Source organism: Drosophila ananassae, chromosome 2R (assembly GCF_017639315.1).
Source record: "Drosophila ananassae strain 14024-0371.13 chromosome 2R, ASM1763931v2, whole genome shotgun sequence".
NCBI lineage: Eukaryota > Metazoa > Arthropoda > Insecta > Diptera > Drosophilidae > Drosophila > Drosophila ananassae.
Window position 1 is genome coordinate 17,808,023 of NC_057928.1, and position 20,956 is coordinate 17,828,978.

At 43.8% G+C, this 20,956-nt stretch overlaps 1 protein-coding gene across 5 annotated transcripts in view; it reads right to left on the reverse strand.

Moving 5' to 3' along the window:
- Window positions 1–20,956, reverse strand: part of LOC6493110 (DNA N6-methyl adenine demethylase) — a 91,192-nt gene that overhangs the window by 45,809 nt on the left and 24,427 nt on the right. For all 5 annotated transcript variants that reach the window (XM_032454294.2, XM_032454293.2, XM_044714376.1 and 2 more), the window contains one exon: window positions 17,063–17,194. In XM_032454294.2, the coding sequence (XP_032310185.1) occupies window positions 17,063–17,194 (132 nt within the window). The remainder of the gene's footprint in view (window positions 1–17,062; window positions 17,195–20,956) is intronic.

Below are 20,956 nucleotides of genomic sequence, written 5' to 3' on the forward strand. Positions count from 1 at the left end.
CCAGACCACACCAGACAGCCTCTCCAGCCAACCCTTTTCTGCCCGTGTATGCTCCCCCTTTTTCGAGCTTTTTTTTTGGTTTTTGCCGCGAGCCTGGTCAACTGGAAAAAAGAGGCAGCAGCAGCAGCGGCAACAACGATGACTGGTCTGTCTGGTACTCCTTCCAGTGGAGTGGTGGTCTCCCCCCCTGTTGTTTTCGCACTGCCGCGTCGCAAAAATTTTTTGCTGTTTGATTTTGGACTTTGGCAAAATCCTTTCGCTTTCATCCATTTAAATGCTGGCCGAGTGAGTGGGTCTGAGCGCCAGACAGTTTGGCTAAGAGCCATGGCCGAAAGGACACAAAATTGCTAGCAAAATATGAATTTTAGTCCCCAAGGCAACCATTTTTAGACTCTATTTTTGATTAAAGTTTTTGGATAAACAGTTATAGTCTGACTGGATGTTTTCTTAAAGAAATAATTGTAAATATTATCAACATTTGATAACTTTTAATATTTCTTTCCGTGTTTCTGTCTGAAAGATATCTTTAAGCCCTCGGGCTAATAACTCGCCGGATCCCAGATCTCAGATCTCAGATCCCTCTGTCAACTCCTTTTTTAATTGCCTGTCTCAGCTGGGGTTTTGTATTAATTTTCATATCAAAGACTGTTCGCAAAAAAAGACTCCCAAACTAATTTTCCATTTGGTCTCTGACACCGAGCCAGAGATGAGAGCGATGAGAGTCTTCTGAGGGGAAGATGAGACGAAGAGGAACCTTTGCCACTATTTTATTTATATGCCTCAAAATGCTGAAGGAAACGAAAAATGGCAACAGAAACGAAGCAAAATGCGGCCATAAACTACAAATCATGCCGACCGAGAGGGCTGGGGAGGCAGGCTGGTGGGGCAAGGAGGCAGCAGACGGCGGCCAACAACAAAAATTGTCTAAAAATTCAACATAACCTCGAATGATTTATGGATGCCTGCGAATATTTAAAAGGTACAAGGCAACAGCCCTGGCCACAAAAAAGGCAACAAAATTGAGCCTGGATCTGCAAAAAACAAAGGGACTACAACATCAGAGGCCGAGTGGGGAATGGCGAGTGGCGGGTGGGGAGGAGAAGTGGCAAGTCTACGGAGCGAGGATGCAACATCTTTTTGCCTGTGGAGCTTAAGTGCATTTTACAGCGGACAGCAGAAAGGACATAAAAGCTCAAAAAGGGCATGCAGCAACAACAGGCCGAGGCAGAAGCTAAGAAATGTGCGAAAAAAGTGAAAAAAAGGTGGGAATGCACAGTGGTTTTTAACATGAAGGCTAATATATTTTTAATTTTAAATATATAAATTAAAAATATGACTTTTCTTTACCATTTTAATAAGGAAATTAGGAAAAATGAGGAATAATAAATATGGTTAGACTAGTTTTTAGTCTAGTTTATATCCATATATATGTTTAATACTTATTAAAAATTTTTGATTAATATGTATATTAATTTTTAATATATTAAATTATTTTTAAGCCACTGTATCCATACGAAAATATAGTAAGAAGTTGTGTTAAAATTTACGACAAAAAGGCGTTAAGCTTGTTGTTGCCGTTTCCCTGGCAATGTCGGTAGACAATGGACACATAAATTGCATTTTCACTTTTAATATTTTCCGATCTCCTTTAATGAACAGTGCACCAGAAGAAATATTTGTAGAGTTAAGAAAAATACAATATACTGTGTAGATGGTTCATACTCTTTTGTGTATTTTGGTTGGAAACCTTCCTTCTATTTAAGCCAGAACCCTTTGATTGTGGTCCCCTATTTTGGCCATTACCCTCCCTGCCCCCACCAGTCAAACGGGTACTGCTCTGGGGGTCAGCATATCTCATGAGGCACTGAGGTTGTGGCAACCCCAAGGCGCATTCTTTTTCCTTTATTTAATATGCATGCAATTGTTGTCTGCGGCTGTGTGAGTGTGTATCTGTGTGGGGCTAAAAATATGTTTAAATCGCGCCGAGAGCCAAAAGCAGAAAAAGCAGCAGCAGCCAGCCAGCTAGCCAGCCAGGCCAAATCGAAAACTCGTTTCCAGTTTTGTTGCTATTGCTTTTGTTGTTGCTGTTGCTGTTTCTGTGGCATTGTTGCCAGTTTCAAGGCAAGTTGCGAGTTGCAGCTGGCCAGCATGGCTGTTGGCTGTTGGCTGTTGGCTCTTGGCTGGTTCTGAAACTTGGATCGCTTACATTTTGGCCGTGACCTTTGTGGCTGAGATGGCTGCGATGGCTGGGCTGCCTGAGTTGGCTTTCTGGCAACAGCAGCAGCAGCAGCTCATTAAAAAGTGCATAAATATTAATTAAATGATAATTCAAAAGGAGCTGCATACTTTGTGGCGCCTAATGATCAAAAAGCAGGTAACAAAGGCCACTCTCGATAATAACATTAAGAGTGTTTATCTTTCACTCAAACACACATACACAAGAGAAAATTGTGGGGAAAATCTACACAAAAGCAAACGATTTATCACACTCACACAGTGCCAGGAGTTTTCCGCGTGAAGCTTTCCCCGCCCTCGAAAAGCTCTAAAAAAATATCTTGAAAAAAAAATGGAAAAAATAAAAATAAAAGAACGAAGGCGAAGGCAAGCAAATTGAATTTTCCCTGAGCAAAATTAAATTTTCCAAGGAAATTGAATTTTTTGATTAGTTTGCTTTTTGCATCTCCCTCACACCCACACCCACACCCACACTCACAAACACACAAACACACACACACAGACACATAAGGAAAGAAAACAAAAGTAAAAACTGAAAAGTGTAAGGAACAAAAATGGCGAAGGAGCTGCGAGAAAGCTTTTGATTTAAAAGTAAAATGAAATTAAAAATACGCTTTTGCTTTGGCAGGAAAATCATCTAGAGTAGAAGAGCCCAAGTAGTGCAGAATCTCCAAAAATAACTTTTACCCATGATATTTTTTTTTGTTGCAACTTTGTATGTTGTTGGCAGCATGAGGGACTCCTTAAGAGGTCGTTGTGTCGGAGTTGTGAGTCGCCTTAAAGTCGCTTTGGAACACTAACTTGGCCTATTAAAATCAATAAAAAAGCAATAACTTTTGCCTTTTTTGGTTGACAAATCGAGGAATGCAAAAGAGACCGAAATCAGACCCAAAATGTTGTCCTTATTTCTGGCTTATGCTTTTTGTTTGTTTATTGAATAATTTGATTGGAAGAGTTGATTGCGTTTTGGAAATTGTGTTTTGCCAAATAAAACTCGCCGGCGAGGAAATAAATCAACAAGCTGGATATAAAAAGGGCCCCCACAGCGGCATCAAAGGTGGATCGACCACAAAATTATATATATATATACATATATATTCTTATTCGTTATGTTATATTTCAGTTTCTTGTTGCTCTGGTTCTCTCTTTTTTTTTTTTTTTTAATGACGTTACGCCCGCTTCCTTTTGGGGCCACGATGCTGAGCGAAGATGGGGAATATTTTTATTTAAACTCCTCGATCCATTTCAATTGAATTCGCCTTCATTCTCGTGTTTTACGTTTTTTTTTACTTTTTGTTTTCTTTTCCATTTAGCATTTTTACCATTTCGTGTATTCCCCATTTTTATTTTTATTTTTATTATTTTTGTGTGCTGCTCGGTGTGCTGTTCTTGTGTGTGTGCATCGAAGAAGTATTTTTAATTTTCTGCCTTTTGCACTTTTCTCAGCGTTTTTACCGGGCCATAAAAATCATAAAAATAAAACTTAAACTCGAGCGAGAGAGCCAAGGCAGAGGGGCGGGGCGGAGTGGAGTGGAGTGGAAAACGAAAATGGAAACGTGTACGAAATTTTGCGATTTTAATTAAATGATATGAAAATTGCAAGCAGTCGAGAAGAACAAAAAGCGAAGAACAAAAAGGGAGGCAGTATGTGTGTGGGCGTAGGTGTGGCCGCGCCCAGTTCCTTTCCCCCCACCTCACAATTACTTTACGGGGGAGTGGCTCCTCCTCGGCGTGTTTCGTGTTTGGCAATTATCTCGAACTTTGTGTCTGAGCCTTATTCTTGGCCGCTTTCTGGCCCTTTGCGACACTTGAACTGCACTAAGGGCCCGATACCTTTAAGCCGAAAACGAAAAAAGGAAAAAAAAAACAGAAAGGAGAGGCGGCATAATGGCACTGAACATTGAATTATATGATGTACATATTGAAGGCCATAAAAACAACCGGAAATTCTTCGGCGAAAAAAAGTCAAAGGAGATGACACGGCGGGGGGCGGCATTTGGCCAGCAAAAAAAAATAAGCCAAAGCCCAGGGAAACAGTTGGTAATATTAAAAAACGGCGATGTTGCCAACCAAGCACTGATAAAAAGTCAAAGGACTAGTTTTATTTTTCAATTATATAGATATTATTAAAAAATTATGCAAGTCTAATGTCTGTTTCATGTATTTTAAGATATCTTTTTAAATATATCTCAGTATATCTCAGATATCTTTACAAGTCTCAGTTGTCCTTTTACTTTCCAAGGACTGAGACTTCAATATAAAAAGTATCTAAAACCAAATAAATTTTTACAATATAATGTATTTTTTATATTTTAACCTTTACTCTTTGTGTTTTTCTCTCTCATGAAATGAAAACACACCAAAATAATAATAATAATAATAATATAAAATGGCGGGCAATGTGCAGTTTGTTGTTTTTCTTCGCCATCTTTGTTTTTTGTTGTTTCTGCTTTCTGTGTGCTCTTCGGCTTGCTCTTCCTCTTCTCGAATGCAATATATTCTGAACTGTTGTTGTTGTTGTTGTCGTTGTTGTTGTTGCTGCTGTCGCTTTTATGGCTTTAGTTTCGCTTCCAAGGCAGACATTGCTGCTGACCCCAGGAACAACAAGAGCAACAAGAACAACAAGAACAACTATAAGAGCCATGCCACGTTTTAATGGAACATTAAAAGCAGCTTGCGCTGGCTGCTTAACTGCCACGCCCCCTATAAGCGCCCACAAAATGTTGCACAGCTCGACGAAACTTTGAAATTAAAAGCGAAAACTGTTTATATCCGCTGGCGCTTGTTTGCATGCCACGTTCTGTGCAACAAGATGTTGCATTTAGGGTACTTCATGGGTAATTGTATGCGCAACAAAGGCACTTCAGATACTGTCAATGGCTCGAGTCTTTCAATTTAAATGCTTCCAGAATCTGAAATTTTAAATTATTACTCAAGAACTTCCGGAATCAGGCTCCTTGCGGCTTATTCCGGTCCTCTGATGTAATTCAGTTGCCAAAAAGGTAAGCGGAGCAGAAGCGAGCAGAAAACGTAAATAAACATAAACTATGCCAGTTTTTATCAACGTGTTTTCGACAAACATTATTTACTCGTAATATCTTTCTCCATTTCATTTCCATGCCCCGTGCCCCATGCCGCATGCCTCCTGCCTCCTGCTGCCTCCTGCTCCTTGCCCCGCATTTTCTGTCTTTATTTGGCCCGGCTCTTGTTAGTTTTGTGGCTGTCGTTGTGGACATTGTTGTTGTAGCTGCTACTGCTGCTGCTACTGCTGGTACTGTTATTGTTGTAAACTTTATGCATTAATTTTACATTTTCCTGGACCAACATAGCCCCATGCCCCCTACCATTTCTCTTGCCCCAAAAATTCATCCAGAGTTTGTATATCTTTTGCCAGCACTGTGTATGTGTGTGTGAGAGTGTGTGTGTTTGCATTAACTCGCCACATGCAAAATTTACGTTTATTTATTATGGTCCTTGCCCCTTCTGCCTCTATGACATCACGCCCCCTTGGACTGCATCCTGCAGCCTGCGGCAAAAATGTGCAGCCAAACATTTTGCGAGATTTCATATACATAAAAGTTATGTAATTATCAAAGTTTTAATGCACCTACAGAGCCGGAGATCTAAAAGGATATGTCCTGAACAAGGGGGATCCCAGGACACACACACACACTCATACTCTAGTATCACTTAACTTATATCACATGTTTCATATTCACTTTTTTCAGTTTTGACCTTTTCTTTGCTGTTTTATGGAAAAGTTTGTGGAATTAGCTTTCGGGAGTGGTTTGGAAAAGGAAATTAAAGTTATTAGAAGTTCTATATAGAAGAAACTGCACTATATCCTTATTATATTTTTTTTTTCTTCAAAAAATCCTCGTTATTAACTGATCAATTCTCTTGAACTCGATGGAAGTTGGATGATGTTTTTCCGTCTTATCTCCTCTATAAATACATCTCATTTGCATAAAATTCGAATTTAACTGCTGATGCTTCTTCTTCTTCTGCAAGCCGGATGTCTTCCTCTTCTTGCTATTTATTTTAGACGGCCATCCCGCTCTATCTCTCTGCAGCTCCTACTTTCGGCCCGTTTTTATGATGCAATTTATTTTATTTTCTCTTCGGTTCGCTTTCCAGCACAAATTTTCCTTCTTTTCTTCATGTTATTTTTCTTGATTTCAACATGGCCAAAAGGAGGAGGGGGCTAGAAGGGCGGGAGGGCAGGAGGGGTCAGGCAGGGTCAGGAGGTGGGCTGGAAGAAGCAGAAACAATTTTCGTTTATTTATTTTTGTTTTTCCCTCTACTTCTTCTTATTGTTTTTCCTTCCCTCGCTTCGATTATTTTGCCTTCATTTCATTTTGTTTGTTTTCTTGCGAAGTTTCGTTGTTTATTATTATTATTTTTGTTGTTTTGGTTGTTGTTGTTGTTGTTGTTGTTTCTGTGGCAACACACATTATTTATATTTATATGTTTATTTTATAGTTTATTCATGCAAATTGCAATAAAAATTGCCTTTATTTTTACATTTTTTTTTTTATTATTTGGGCCTCGCCTTCCGTCTTTAAAGCTATTGGGGGTTGTACTTACATACATGTACTTGTAATACACATACATACATATCCGCAAAAACACACACACACACACCCATACATATACACGTAAGAAAATCAATAAACTTCCTCAGAGTTTTCAGTTGTCTTCTCTGTTTTTTTCTCTTTTTAATTTCTTGTACGCGCAATTCGTATGAATTATTTATAAGCCTGTAGCAATCACTCCCCCCTTCCACTCCCCCTCCTTCCAGCCACCATCTATATAAGCAACAATTTTTATGGCAGGCGTATAACATTATTTTCTTTCTTTTTTGTTTTTTTGCATTTTATTTATATTTTTTATTATTAGATGCTGGAATTTCTGGCACAAAAAGTGGCCAGTTTCGCTTCCCCCTTTTCACTCCTCACTCATGCCGCAAATTTTCTTTAATGCAAAACCAAATAAAAGCGAAGAAAAAAGCACAAACATAACATCTAAAGGCAGACAAACACACACATAAAATATGTAAAATATTCAAATTTTCGTTTTTCAAGTGAATTGGAATTTTAAGCAAATGAAATGAGGCAATGCGGTACATTTTTGCGGGGAGTGGGAACAGCTGGGGTGGTGGTTGCGTCCCAAAAAGGGTTGTTCGGAGGGTATTTTTTGTTTTTTTTTTTTTTTATTTTAATGTTAATGGGAAAATGTTTGGCAATTTGTTGTCCTGAGTTGGCTTCTTCGGGGGTGGGGTGAGGGGAGGTGCATACCTAAAAAAAGAATTTATTTATTCAGGACAGGGCGGAGGACAGCGAGGAAGTTTTGCGGTCGGAAGGAGGCGGAGGCGGAGGCGGACTTCCCCCTCGGCCAGAAAAGTGATTAGAATCTTTGGCGGAAATGTAGGCAGGAATTCCGGAATTCAAAAATATTTTCAAATTCAACAAAAAACTTTACAAAAAGAAAGTAATAAAAAGAATGGAATATAATTTTTCAAAGAATTTTAATAAAACTTCACTTTTATATTCGAACTTTCGTAAAATCGTCCTTTTATCAGAGAACACTTTATATTAATTATTGCATAGTTCTCTGAACTTATTTCTTAAACCCTCCCTTTTGTTAAAAGAGAACTGTGTATATATTCATTAGGAAATCAAAAGAGCAATTTAGAAACGTCGAATCAGTGTGATTACTTGATCAATAAAACACTAATGAAAACCTTCGATTAAGTTACTATTTTCCTGCCTAGGGCTACTCCCATTGGCAGTTAAAGAACTTGTCAATCTGGAGGCCAAAAGCCGGGCCTCACCCCCAGCCCCGCCCAGTTTGGTCCTGCCCTGTAATTTACTGCAATTTGCTGAACGTTTCCTTGCACTTGTAGTACCCCTTGTGCTCCAACCCCCTCTCGACCTACGCCCCTGCCACGCCCCTGTTTGGACAGAACGGGGACAGCTGCCGTCGCTTCTGTTGCTCAATTATGAGAATAATTTTTTAATTTGTTTGTTTTCTGTTTTCTGGCATGGCAGGCTGTTGCCTGCAATATTTTTAGTGCAGTGTTCCAGACTGCAGATAGTGCAATTTTTTCTCATTTAATGCATTTACTTTTGGCTATTTTATGTGATGTGATGTGTTCTTATTTTTATTTATTTTCGTGCTTCGACGTCTTGTCTCTGGCTCTTTCGCTCCGCTTTAAATATATAAATTATTAATTTTAATTTTCTGCATGCATACTTCAGTGCACAGCCAGGACACTCACCCACACATACAGATGCTGTATGTATGTATGTATGAGTGTGTGTGTGTGTGTGCAGCATAACTTCCTGCCGCCCCGACAACGCCCCCTGCTTGTCATCATCATTTTGCCAGCGTTCTTTTGTATCTGGCAATTAATTTTAAATTGGGCGTGCATACGAAAAATATTCGTAGTTTCTTCCACTTTACACTGGTAGTCGTGACTTTCCATTGCCACACCAACACATACACATATACGATATGCATGTAAGGGTAATTGCAAATGGATGCTTGCATTCTGCATTAAATGAATTTTGCGTGGTGTTTTCGTTCATTAATGCGAATTCGTTGTAAACACAGTTGACAATATATTTCTTGAGGATTAAACAAAGGAATATAATTAATTTTATGAACAGCTTATATAAGAGATGAGCCCAATTTACACTCCTTTGTAGTTTATTATTAATAGTTGATATCTTTTATGTTATAATAATAATAATAATAATAATAATAATAATAATAATAATAATAATAATAATAATAATAATAATAATAATAATAATTATAATAATAATAATAATAATAATAATAATAATAATAATAATAATAATAATAATAATAATAATAATAATAATAGTAGCTCGAGGAATGTACATCATAGTCGAACACAACGTCGAACTTTAATTGCATAATTATGTGCAGTTTGCAATTTATCATTTTCATTTTTCCATGTTGCTGGTTGCCTTTTTCATCTTCCCTCAAGTCGAGCTTTTTTCTTTGCCTTTTTTTAGTTGTCTCGTAGTTGCTCGTAGCTTGTCTGTAATTTATGTGTTCACTTCTCAGCTTTTTCTTCTTGCCTTTTTGCCCGGCTTTTGTTTTGCCTTTTTTGTTTCGGCCTTTTTGCTTTTAGCCAGCAAAAGTGGCAAGAGATGCAGCTGGCCGAGGTAAAGCGAAAACTTAATGCAGCGCAAATATTGGTTATAGTTTTTGTGTATTTGGCAGAACAGGTTTTCTTCTAGGTTTTCCTCAAACATACATATCTCTCCTTAAATTTATTATTATATTTTATCTATATTGCTTTTTATCCCTCGATTTACGCCTTCGCGTTCAGATCTCTGGGCGTGTATCGGCACTCCGGCCTGTCTCCTTTATTAATTATTCTTTATGCCCGGCTCTGGGGTGGATTATTGCAGAATCGTTTGAAGTCGCCGCCGAACATCCGGCTGGGAGCGAGGGGGCGTGGGAACCGCATTGCTAATCAAGCAATTAGCGAATGCCATCAAATGTGCATTAGACAGACGAGTCAGCTCCAGACAGAGGAGGCAGGGATGCTGCCCCCAAGACGTCCTCTCGAAGCATGATGTCTATGACCGTTTTGGCATTTTCGGCACTGGCACTGACGTTTCGGCTACCAAATAATTCAAAGGGGGTTGCCAGACATGGCCAAGACAAAGAGCATCGGTCGGATTCGGTTATTGAAAAACAAAGAAAATTAGTTTCGACTCCGAAAAGCGAAAAAGTTCTGACTCCGCCAGAAGACGACGACCGTCAGCAGACGAGCAAAAACAAAGCAGAAGCAGCACAAGCAGAAGCCGGCAAAAAAGCGTCCAACGGGTCGTATGAGCAATGCAGCACAACCATTTTAAGGGTTGCAACTAATCGCAGACAAAGCCCGGCAGTCTCCTTGCTGAGTCTGTGTGTGTGTGTGTTCCTGTCTGGCAGCCTTCTGGCAGACACACACACACATGACTGAAATAGAGATAGAGACGGGGAGAGAGAGCCAGGGAGAGCGCAATTGGCCGGCATGAAATGCAATTAGCCGCAATGCCCGCGTAAGTAGGCAATCAAAAATTTTAAAGAAGCCCCCGCCGAATTCAAGGCAAATGGAAAACGGCTCGCGCGTGCTAACAAATATAAAAAAGATATACATACATATATCTTTGGCATAATAACGGGAAACAACCCCCAGGAGCGCACTTAATGCATGCCAAAATTAAAGTGAGAGGCGTTTTTCGGCCCCACCCCTTGGAAATTCAGCCAACCTCAACCTCAAGCGAACTCCGACAGACACACAGATACACACATCCATGTGAGTGTTAGTATGAGTGGGTGGTGGGGCGGTGGTGTGGGGGTGTGATTGGGGGGGCTGCCGAGAGAGTTGGTTTATATAAGGCATTATAGACGCGCATTTGTGTGGGGGTGGCAATTGAAAAGCTTTACTGCTGCCATCGCCATCGCCTCGCCACCTCCATTTCCATTCACAACAACTTTGGGATACCTCGTGAAGTTGTTAAGAGGTATGCGGGGATTTTAAAGGCTTTTTTTAAAGTATTTCTATGCCATGTTTATGCCAAAATTCATGTCTATATCTTTTTATAAGAATTTATGTGATTAAAAAATAATAAACTAGTCTAGTGTGAATTGCAGTCTATATTTATTTATCTTTCAACTTATTCTACAATTATACATTTTTGAAACATTTAACTCTCGGCATGATACCCTTTAATTTTATTTCTTTACTTCCCAAATTCCCAGCCAACCCTCTCTGCTGGGTATCAATTGAGTTCAATTTTCTTGGCTATGTTTCTGCCTTCGTGTTCTTTGCTTACTTTTTGCCCAATATAGCTATACCTTATACATATATATATAGATATATATATGCTACAGCGAGTGTATATCTCTCAGTGTATGTGGCTGTGTGTGTGTGTGTGTGTCTGCTGTGCACATTTATCAAGTGGTATATAGGAGGAAGCTGAAGCTTCAGCTGGCAGCCATTATGTACGGGCCATGAAGTTGGTGGAAAAGCAAAGGAAATGGATGGAGGCATGGGGCATGGGGCATGGGGCGATGGGCAGTGGGCGTGGCTGGGGTAAGACAAGCGAGAGCAGTAAACAAAAAAGAAGTAAAAAGAAAAAACACGCACACAAGTACACAAGAAATTAACGAGCAAACGATTTTTATGGCAGCATTTTGTGCCTTAAAGCGCTTAATGCGATTTATGTGAGTGTGTTAGTGTGTGTGTGTATGAGAATGTTGTGCTTGTGTTAGTTGAAAAATGTTTTTTAAAAATGACAAGCTTCGAAAGTTGAAGCAATTTATGTTCATTTTAAATTGAATTTCAAATTTATTGCAGCAATTTAGTCTCTCTTTGTGGCTCTATGTCTGTGTGAGTGTGGCTGTGCCTGTGTGTGTGTGTGTGTGTGTGTGCAGGAAACGGAAGTGCTCGGCTTTGTTGGCAACTGCCTTTTTCGCAAAGTATTTGTGCGTTAAAAGTTGTAAATTTCATTGTTGCAGACAAGAAAATTAATTACGCACAGGGCAGGGCGAAAAATTTACCTAAAAACACTCCAGAGCAAAAATTGAACTTGCAAATGGAGTTGAAGGGGCTTCCTTGAAGAGGATAATTAAAAAACGAAATCAGAGATAGAGAAATGAGAAACGAGAGCAAGAAAGAAAAGCGGGAAATTCCCTGACCCGTCGAAGGTCAATCAACCTGGTGAGGCCAAAAGGAAACCTTTGAAAAGGACTGTCCCGTCCCGTCCCGGCTAGATCCGGACCAGACGCTCGCCAGACTTGTCTGCCCGAAAAGGATGCCCCGGCCAAAAAGGACATGCAAATACCGCTCCTTGGCCCCGAGCAACAGTTGATAAAGGAAGAAAGGACAAAAAATACGAAAGGCAAGAGCAAGAACGACAGCAGCGGAAAGTTACAAGTCAGCGACTCACAAAAGGTTGACGACACCGAAAAGGATGCGAGCAAGGACCTTTTTTTTAGGTTGACTGGCTCAAGGCTCAAGGATGTTTGACGCAGCACAGCAGGAAAAGCAACAGTTTCGCCACAAAGGGTCAAGTGGCAGCGCGTGGCGCAGCGCAGGGACGAAGGACGCTGACTGGGACTTGGTACTGCGATTTGTGCGGGAAGGACATCAACCCGAAAAGGGTTAAATTAAGCTCATTGCCCTTTTTATTATTAGAAAGGATACAAGGACGGGGCAGGACATGGGACGGAAGGACGGCACGACGGCAGGACGTCAGGCCGGATGGAGGTTGCCTTTTGGGCTGTGTCCTTATTTTTTGCTTCCGCTTTTGAGGGTTTTTTTATGGCCACAGCCCGAACCCGGACCGGGACCCGTACCCGTACCCGGACGACCTTGACCCACTGCGACAACCTTGACATTGGCTTCCCTTGCCTGCCAGCCTGCCTTCGTTTTTTATTTATTTTTATTCTCGGCTTCGTTCTTTTCCTGCTCTTTTTTTGTTGCTCCTGTCCTGTTGGCTTGGATTTCAATGAAGGTGCCGCAGGCGTGTCCCGTTCACTACTGTGGCAGCAAATGTTGCCAGTTGCCAGTTGGCAGTTGCGTGGCCGCTTTCAGCGCTTTCATTGTTCGACTTAAGACCCACACGGGATCGCTGGCTGGCTGGCTGGCTGGCTGGTTGGATGGCTGGCTGGTTGGATGGCTGGGTGCCTGACTGCCTGCCATTCCGTCCTCATAAGCGGAGGAAAGCAACAAAAAACGAGCGGGGAGAAGCGGCAACCGCAGACACAGAAACCGACAGGTTGCCGGCTGCTCACGTGCTGCGTGCTGCCAAAAGTCGCTCTGTCGCCTTCTCCTCTTACAGTTTGGGACATCAGGCCGTGCACGGAGAGAAATCGGCTGCCCTTTTGTTACCCAAACTCTAAATATGATTTAAGAAGAATGAGCATGGTCTAGATGATTGTTTTCGGTGTGGCAAGTGTTGCTGCTGTTTCCGTGGCTTGTTGCTGGTTGCTGCCTCCGATGGTGGTGCCTCCAATGCGGACAGTTGGACGACAAATTGTCTGCCTGCCGCCTGCTGCTGGTGCTGTTGGTGCTTCTGGTGCTGTGGGTCTGTTTTTTACGAGCTGTTTTGTAAGCTCTTGTATCGCCATCGCACGTAGGAGTCCCCTTGTTGCTGCTGCTGTTGATGTTGCTGGTGTTGCTGGTGTATCTGTTGCTGCTGTCACGGTTGGTGGTGCCACTGAAGTAGCCATGCCAGCCGACGTGGCGCCGACATGTTGGCATTTACGATTATGTCTGGCCACCGCTTCTTCTGCCACTGCCACAGCCACTGCAACTGCTCCTGCCTTCCCCCCATTTCGGCTTCTGTTTTTAGGCGTTTTTGAGCGATGGCCGAGGTGTGGCTGAAAGTCTTAAAAAGCCTTCGCTTTGACATTGCCAACCGAGTCGACTGGGGGGAACCCGTCGAGCCGCTTTTTCTCCGCCAGGCGCCGCCTAATTAGACGCTAAGTGCATTGGTGGCACGGGGCGGCCTCCAATTGAAGCGCCCAGCGGCCAGCGGCTACTCAGCGTGTGGTTTAACCCCTTCAGTCCCCCCTTCAGTCAGCCCACTGCCGACATGTCCAAACATTGTGACAGGCTGATTGCATCGCCGGGGCATGTGTTGACTAATTGCCACCGGCTACTGTGGCACGATGGACGACCGACGACGATGACGATGAAATGTGGCCCCGTTCCCAGCTGGACAGGCTGGAGGAAAAAATTGCACAGGTGGGTGGCAGATGGGTGGGTTGGGGACTTGAAAAAATGCACAGTGGATGTGCAATCTGGACACTACACTGGGCTACAAAGTGGCTAAAATTGTTGAGAGATTTTTTTCTCAAGAGGAGAGTGGTCAGGTTGGAGTTATTTCTTCCATTCATATTGATGGAAGAATCTCCCTTGGAGTTGCCCCTACTCTCTCGCCCCAATCCAAACCCCTGCCATGTAGTCCAGTGCTGCAGTCACGGCTTGTCCGGCCAACACCAGTCGCATTCCATGTTAACCCGTGTCTATGCAGATTACAGAGCCAGATGGGAAAGCAAAAGGCATGGAAATCGGGCTGAATAGAAGTGCAACAAGTTGATGTCGCCAAAGGACAGAGTCGACATGGCGACCCTGACTCCGGGTACTGGGATTGCGGATAGCGGGCTGCGGATTTCGGATGATGGCAGACTGGTTAGCTGGAGAGCTGGAGGACTTGCAACTGGGCGAGGCTATCAAAGCCGAAAACCTCGACGCTATTTAAGCCCCAACGCGACCCAATCCGACCCGGCCTGGACAGCGGAACAATGGCTAACTGGCAGACTGGATGGTGGGGCCAAAAATGTTGGTAACTGCATGCAAACATGAACATGAAGGCCGAAACTTGCACTGAGAGAAAGGATTGCTGTGGCAAGTATATATTTTTCTTTTTTAAATATTAGTTATAAGAAGAGATATAAGATTAGTTATACCATCCCCATCATTAGACAACTGATTAGCCAAAACTTGGAACAGAAGTATCCAAAACTTTGTTCAGTGTATGATGCCACAGGGCAAGTAGAGAAGTGGCAGGCGTAGGTGGGTTGGAGTTGCCCCTGGCCATGACCATGGAGCTGCAGTTGGCCAGATGTCCTTGCCAAATCCCAATGCCAGGACTGTCAATGGATTCGACTCTCCCTGACCCGCTATTTCTTGTTTTTTTTTTTGTTGCAGGGGCCGAGGGGTAACTATGTGCGACCTGAACGCGACCTGAATTGGCTGCCCCGCCAAAAAAAAGAAGGGAAAATGAAAATATAGTGGCCCCGTTGCATGGTGGCCTCTGTTTCGGTTGCCGGCTCTATGTCCGTGTCCGTGTCACTGGGCCACCGAAAAACTTCACTTTCCCCGTTCGGAAAATGCGCCAGAGGAGCTGGAAAAGTTTGCAAGTGTTGCACGACGCAGTTGCTGGGTCGGTGGCAGGGGCACAGTAATGGAGACGACCGAGCTGATGCCAAGACATCTGCCGCAAAACTTGAGGCAACAATTCCCTCCATCCTCGACCGTTCAATGTCAAGCTCCTGCGGCTCCTGCGGCTCCAGCTCCAGTGGCTTCCTCCGCCACCCTCCTCCTGGTGAAATTCTCCGCCCCCACCAGGCCGTATCTGGTAACCAGAAAATAGAATCCCTGAGAGAGGCAGCCGGCAACCTGTTGTGCTTTTGTGGCCAGAGGAGCCTCACGTGAGTCCGCGGGATGAGGATGTCTGTCGATGTGGTGCGTGTGTGGATGTGAATGTGTGTGGCACAACAGGGAGTCGCTGTGACGACATAATCATCGCTCCATTGGATCCCAGCTGTTGCCACAAGTCGCTTGCCAAACAAATCGCCGGCTTAGACTGACGGGAAGGCGGTTCCCATCAAATGACTTGAGTGATGGGCGGTCTAGCCAAGTAGGTACAGTGGTAAGTCCCTGCAAGAAACCATTCTGTTTCCTTTCAAAGTCAGACACTGATTCCCAAGAACATAAGTCGTAAAAAAGCCTCCAGTCCGTCATGCTTAGATTTTTATGACCTCGACTAGCTCGTCCTTCATATCTAGCCCCCACTGTCTTGCCATTTACCCACTGTATTAGCTTGTGTCAAGTTTTTACGACATCCCGACCTTGAATCCCCAACGACATGACACCCGAGGATGTTGCGTGCCGCTGAAAGGGAAATCCCCGAAAGGTCAAAGTCACTGGCAGTGCCGTTTTCCCGGTTCACTCGAGTCAGTACTCGAGTTCTCCACAGAAGAGCCCAGACCGATACCGAGACGGAGACCCAGACCCAGGCCCAGACCCAGACCCACTGGCTGTCCCCAGAGCAACGGATGTAAGAGGATGGAGGAGGAAAACCCTGGCAACAATAAGTAGCTCGGCTCTTGGCTCTTCGCTTTGGTAGCTGGTGGCTGGCTGGCTGCTACGTGCGGCTTGTGGCGGCTGCCTCATCCACATCCACATCCACATCCACATCCGCAGCCAAGTGGCTCGCTCGCCTTTGAGTTTCGCAAGTCAACACAACGGCACAACTTTGCCAGCTTCTGCTGCCTGGTGGCTGCTGGCTGGTGGATTTTTTCCCTCTTGCCTTCTGGGGCTTCGGATGCTTTTGGGTTCCTTTGGTGCTGCCGTCAGGTTTTTATGACGGTGACCCCCAGCTACGTGCGGTCGGCTGCCTGTGGCGGAGATTATGTCTGGTAGTGTGTCTGGGACAGGGATTGCCCCTCGGAGGTGGAATGGAACTATGGAGTCTTTTATGCTCCAAATAAATATAACCACGTTGGTTAATAACTATTAATATTTATTAAAGATAACTGCATGAATAGTGTGGATACAAAGATTTGGTGGAATGTATATGTTGTCAATATTAAGATGATTTCTTGAAGAGTGAAGCTTCTTGTAGCGAGTAGTCTTTTAGTATGCCCAAAGGGATTTTAGATACTATGGCGAAAAAGAATTTATTCGTTGCAATTTCAAATTGTGTCGGTTGACTCGCCACAGAACCTTTCGGGGAAGCCGATGACGGCATTACACAATGGAAATGTTTCTTCAATAAAATAGGAAAAGTGATTCTCATGAAATTCAAACTTAAACCTAGAGTCTGGAAATCCGAGTAACTGGAATCTGGGCAATCCCTCGACCGCAGACAGGCTGTCTGCCAGTTGTCGTCGCGTGACTTAATTAGTTCCCATGGATAGAGTGTCAGGGGAGTTGGCCAAAGAGGCCAGGGGGCCAGGAGCCCACCTGGGCAATAAAAAAGGCACTTGGCCTTACGTCACTTACCCCAGTTGTTGGTGTGCCATTGCCGGCGGCTATGCCTGCATTAGATCCATTTCCGGAAATGGTGGCCTTTCCTTTGCCTCGGCCACGTTTCGAATCTGTTCTCACGGGCTGGCCATCGGCTCCATAGATGATCTAAAATGGGTCCAATAATATTCGTTTATTAAATAGTTGTATGGTTATTGTCAAGATACTTAAATATATTTAAACACTTAGCAAACTGGCGCCAAAAACTTAAAATAATAAAATATAAGACGAGGTCTAAGGATTCTTTAGATGTCCCAAAACATGTCCCAATGTATAATTGACATTCTACATGGTAGAAAAACATCTACAACAGCAACGCCAGCTATTGTCAAAAAGAAGACCTTTTCGGAGTTGCCATAATCTAACGGTAGGTGGCGCATGTAGAATGCATGTAGAATTAATGTAGAATCAAAAGAAAGGAGCCTGGAACTGGTTCCCCAGGTCCTGACTAAAATCGGGACTTTGATTCAAGGATTCAAGGATGCTGCGGGAGTTTGTGCGTTGCCTGGCATTCTGGCCACAAGTTATATATTATTTTCATGAAATCATTTCAGGGCTTTCGTACTTTTTCGTCGATTTACTTCGAGGATGTCTTGAGGAACATAGGATTACATCGAATACATGATATCCGCCAAGGCTGGAACATAAAAGTATTTCCTGGAAGGGCGGCTCTCCGATATCAAAAGTCATTACAGTTCCCATTACCCCAAAAATAATTTCTCTATTTTCACGGAGAAATAATGACATTTAACCCCTGGAACGGCTGGCTGCCATATTGAATTACATCATAGCGAGAAACCCATGTGGATCGCAGTTCTAACCCTGGAGCAGAGGCATGGGGCAGAGGCATAGATAATTCCAATAAGCATGAAGAATGTGCAGCCGAACTCCGGGCATTTAAGCGCTTAAACCGCCTGTTGGAACCAATAAGTCGGAGGAGTCTATTTCCGGCGCAGACTCATAAATATCAAGCCGGGCCTCACCAGAGAGACCCATTAGGCGAAGTGCTGGGAAACGAACGGTGAAGTTGGGAAACTAAAATTGAAAATCTCTGGCGGGAATGGGGTGTGTGAGTGCGAGTGTGTGTGCGCAGGCGTGCCCTGCTCCAAAGTCATAGTCCGGACAAAAATAGATCGGAAAAAGAAGGAGGAGGAGGAGGAGGAGCAGGAGGCGACATATGGCTCCAGATTCAGATGCAGATCCAGACGGCTTTGCAGGAGTGCCTGTGGAATGCCCTTGTCTGAGTCGTTTGGGTGGCTGATTGACAGCCGCGGCATCTTAACGGTAAATAAGCGACGCCATTACAGTGAGAGAAATTTTTTGGATTTATTAAATAACAATGAAGTTATACTTTCAGTTAAACTTTAAATTAAAACTTTCTCAGTGAGGTATCATCTATATTGTTCCCTCTTAGAATCTGATAAACCTGCCCCCGAATTTGTTGGCTGTACTTCACTTTGCCACCAAGCATCCCCAGTATGCCGCCACATCCCCCAAACAAGCCGCCATCCCATTTTCATTCCCATTTCCATTTCCATATCCATATCCATCTCCATCGCCAGGCTGCCTCTTACATTGTTGGCACGCGCAGGCGCGCACACATGTTGCAAGAACGTCAATCGCTTTGGGGCGAGCAGTAGGACGAGGGGAGCCTGGGAGACTGGGAACTGGAAACTGAGAACTGGCAACTGGGAAGCTGCAAGATGTGAAGATGGGAACCAAGAACCGAAATGCGTCTGCGTACAGGGCTCTTTTCAATTTTAGCAGCAGTTGTCATTTCGGAAGCAATTATTTTAATGCAGAGCTGAAGTTGCAGTCGGAGATGGAGATGGAGTTTCAGTTGAGAGCGTGCCAGCCCCCCAATGACGTTGGAACTGCCACGAGATGGAAACTACAAGATGGAGACGATGTCACTGGGGCCTGGGATTACGACTTGAATGTAGCGGCAAGTTGGGGTTGCTCGGTGGCGTCTAAATTTAGTTTTTGTCTCCGCGAGATCTTGAGGTGTTTTCGGTCGAAATTGATACGACAATGTTTGAGTTTCTTTGGGTACAGTTGTGTTTGCTCTGGCATTGGTACAGTTGTGCTTAGAATGGGGGGAGAACTTTAAAGAAATTAAATTCAAATAAAGTGTATAAGAAGTGGGTCTTCCAAGGCAAGAAAGGTCCATAATTTTTGCTTAAAAAGACCTTAAATTCCTCTAGAAATTAGCTTGCTCTTCGCCTTTAAGGACAGACAATGGGAACCAGGACAATGACCCACAAAATTCGGGCCGAAAGTAGGCTACCCAGAAAGCACGAAGCTCGTAAAGGATGTTCCCAAAAAGCTCCATCATTTCTTAACAAAAAATTTATAAAAGAAGACAAGAAATCGATGACAGTTTATGGGCCTTGAAGTGAAATCGTCTTTAAATCAATTTTTTCACAGCCGTTTCCTGTTGAAAGGAGACCAGGTTCCACCATCCTTCGTCCTTTTTTGCCATTAACTGCAATTCGGTATTCGGCTTTTTCGCTGGGGACTTTATTAGCGCCAACAATGCAAAAAGCGAGAGAAACAAAATACTGAGGCACAAAACGCATGTTGACTTAATTGGGGCTATTAGTTTTTATTAAAAGGAAGCCCCCGATGATGAGCTGGGGCAGGTGGCAGCTGCCGCGATACAATAATGAGCCGCTCAAAAAGCTCCAGGGCCAGGGCCAGGGTCGGGGAGGAAGCTCGTATAACAACAGGAGCCGAGGCAGTCGAGGCAGCCGCAGCAACAGGTAGCCCCAGTTTGGGTTTAACCGCAAAGGCCACACGCACACCGAGCCGGGCCCGAAAACTCGGCTGGGCCCTGACCTAGCCCAATTGACTTTGTGGTAGGTTCCACTTCGTTTCAGTCCCCCCATTCTAAGCGGGGCGGGCTCGTTGGCTTTTTATGACACAATGTGCGGCGGGTGGGGTTCCGGGGAAACCACAACAAAAACAGCAATAACATCAAGAGAAACCAGAGCACTGGCAAAAACAGGAGCCAGAAGGCAACCCCTCGAAGTGTTCTACCCCTACTAATGAGTCATAAAAGTTCTCAAGTTCGTCAAAATGTGTGTGTTTTTTTGGGTTGAACCCTTTCCCGCGGCTGATGTCTGATAGAGGACCTGCATCAGATCCTAAATGCCTCAAAACCTCTTTAAACAAACCAACAGGTGAGCTACAGTGTGGCCTAGTTCTAGGCAGTGGCCTGACCTGCCCCAAAAACATAATCCTAATTACTGCCACACCAAGGCCACAACCCTTTTTGGGCCACCAGACACGACGCCCAGGAAGGAAAATCGATTTTCGTAGGCAAAATATTTCAAGGTTATCGCGCCCGCCCTAATCTGTGTTTATTTTGATTATCACTTTCGTGGCAGGCGGGTCTCCAAGCCGACACAGGCCACCCAGCTCCCACACCGCCCACCGGGAGTTCCTTGATTAGCCGGGCGTCCTTGAAGGTTGCCCAAAAATTTCACGCCGTGACTCAATCTCCGGTTTTGTCTGAGGATGATGATGATTCACACAGGATTGCAGGAGCTACACAGGGGGGGGTGGGGAGCTGAGGGGGAGCAAGGGGGCGAAAATATGGCCGACGCCTGCAGGATTTGCTTTTTACGGCTTGTATATCCCATTTTGATTGCGGCTGTCAGCCTTTTCTTACCACTCCCCTGGCCTGTCTCCGTTTTCGGGGGTTGACTTCTCGCCGAGTCGGGGGTGAGTTTTGGATTTTCGTAGTAATTGAAGCAACCCCTATACATTATTCCCTTACATACATATAGTCGAGTATCTGGCGGATACATACCTACGCACGGCTACAGCTATATACATATATCCGCTTTCTCCGATGCGTCATCCGAC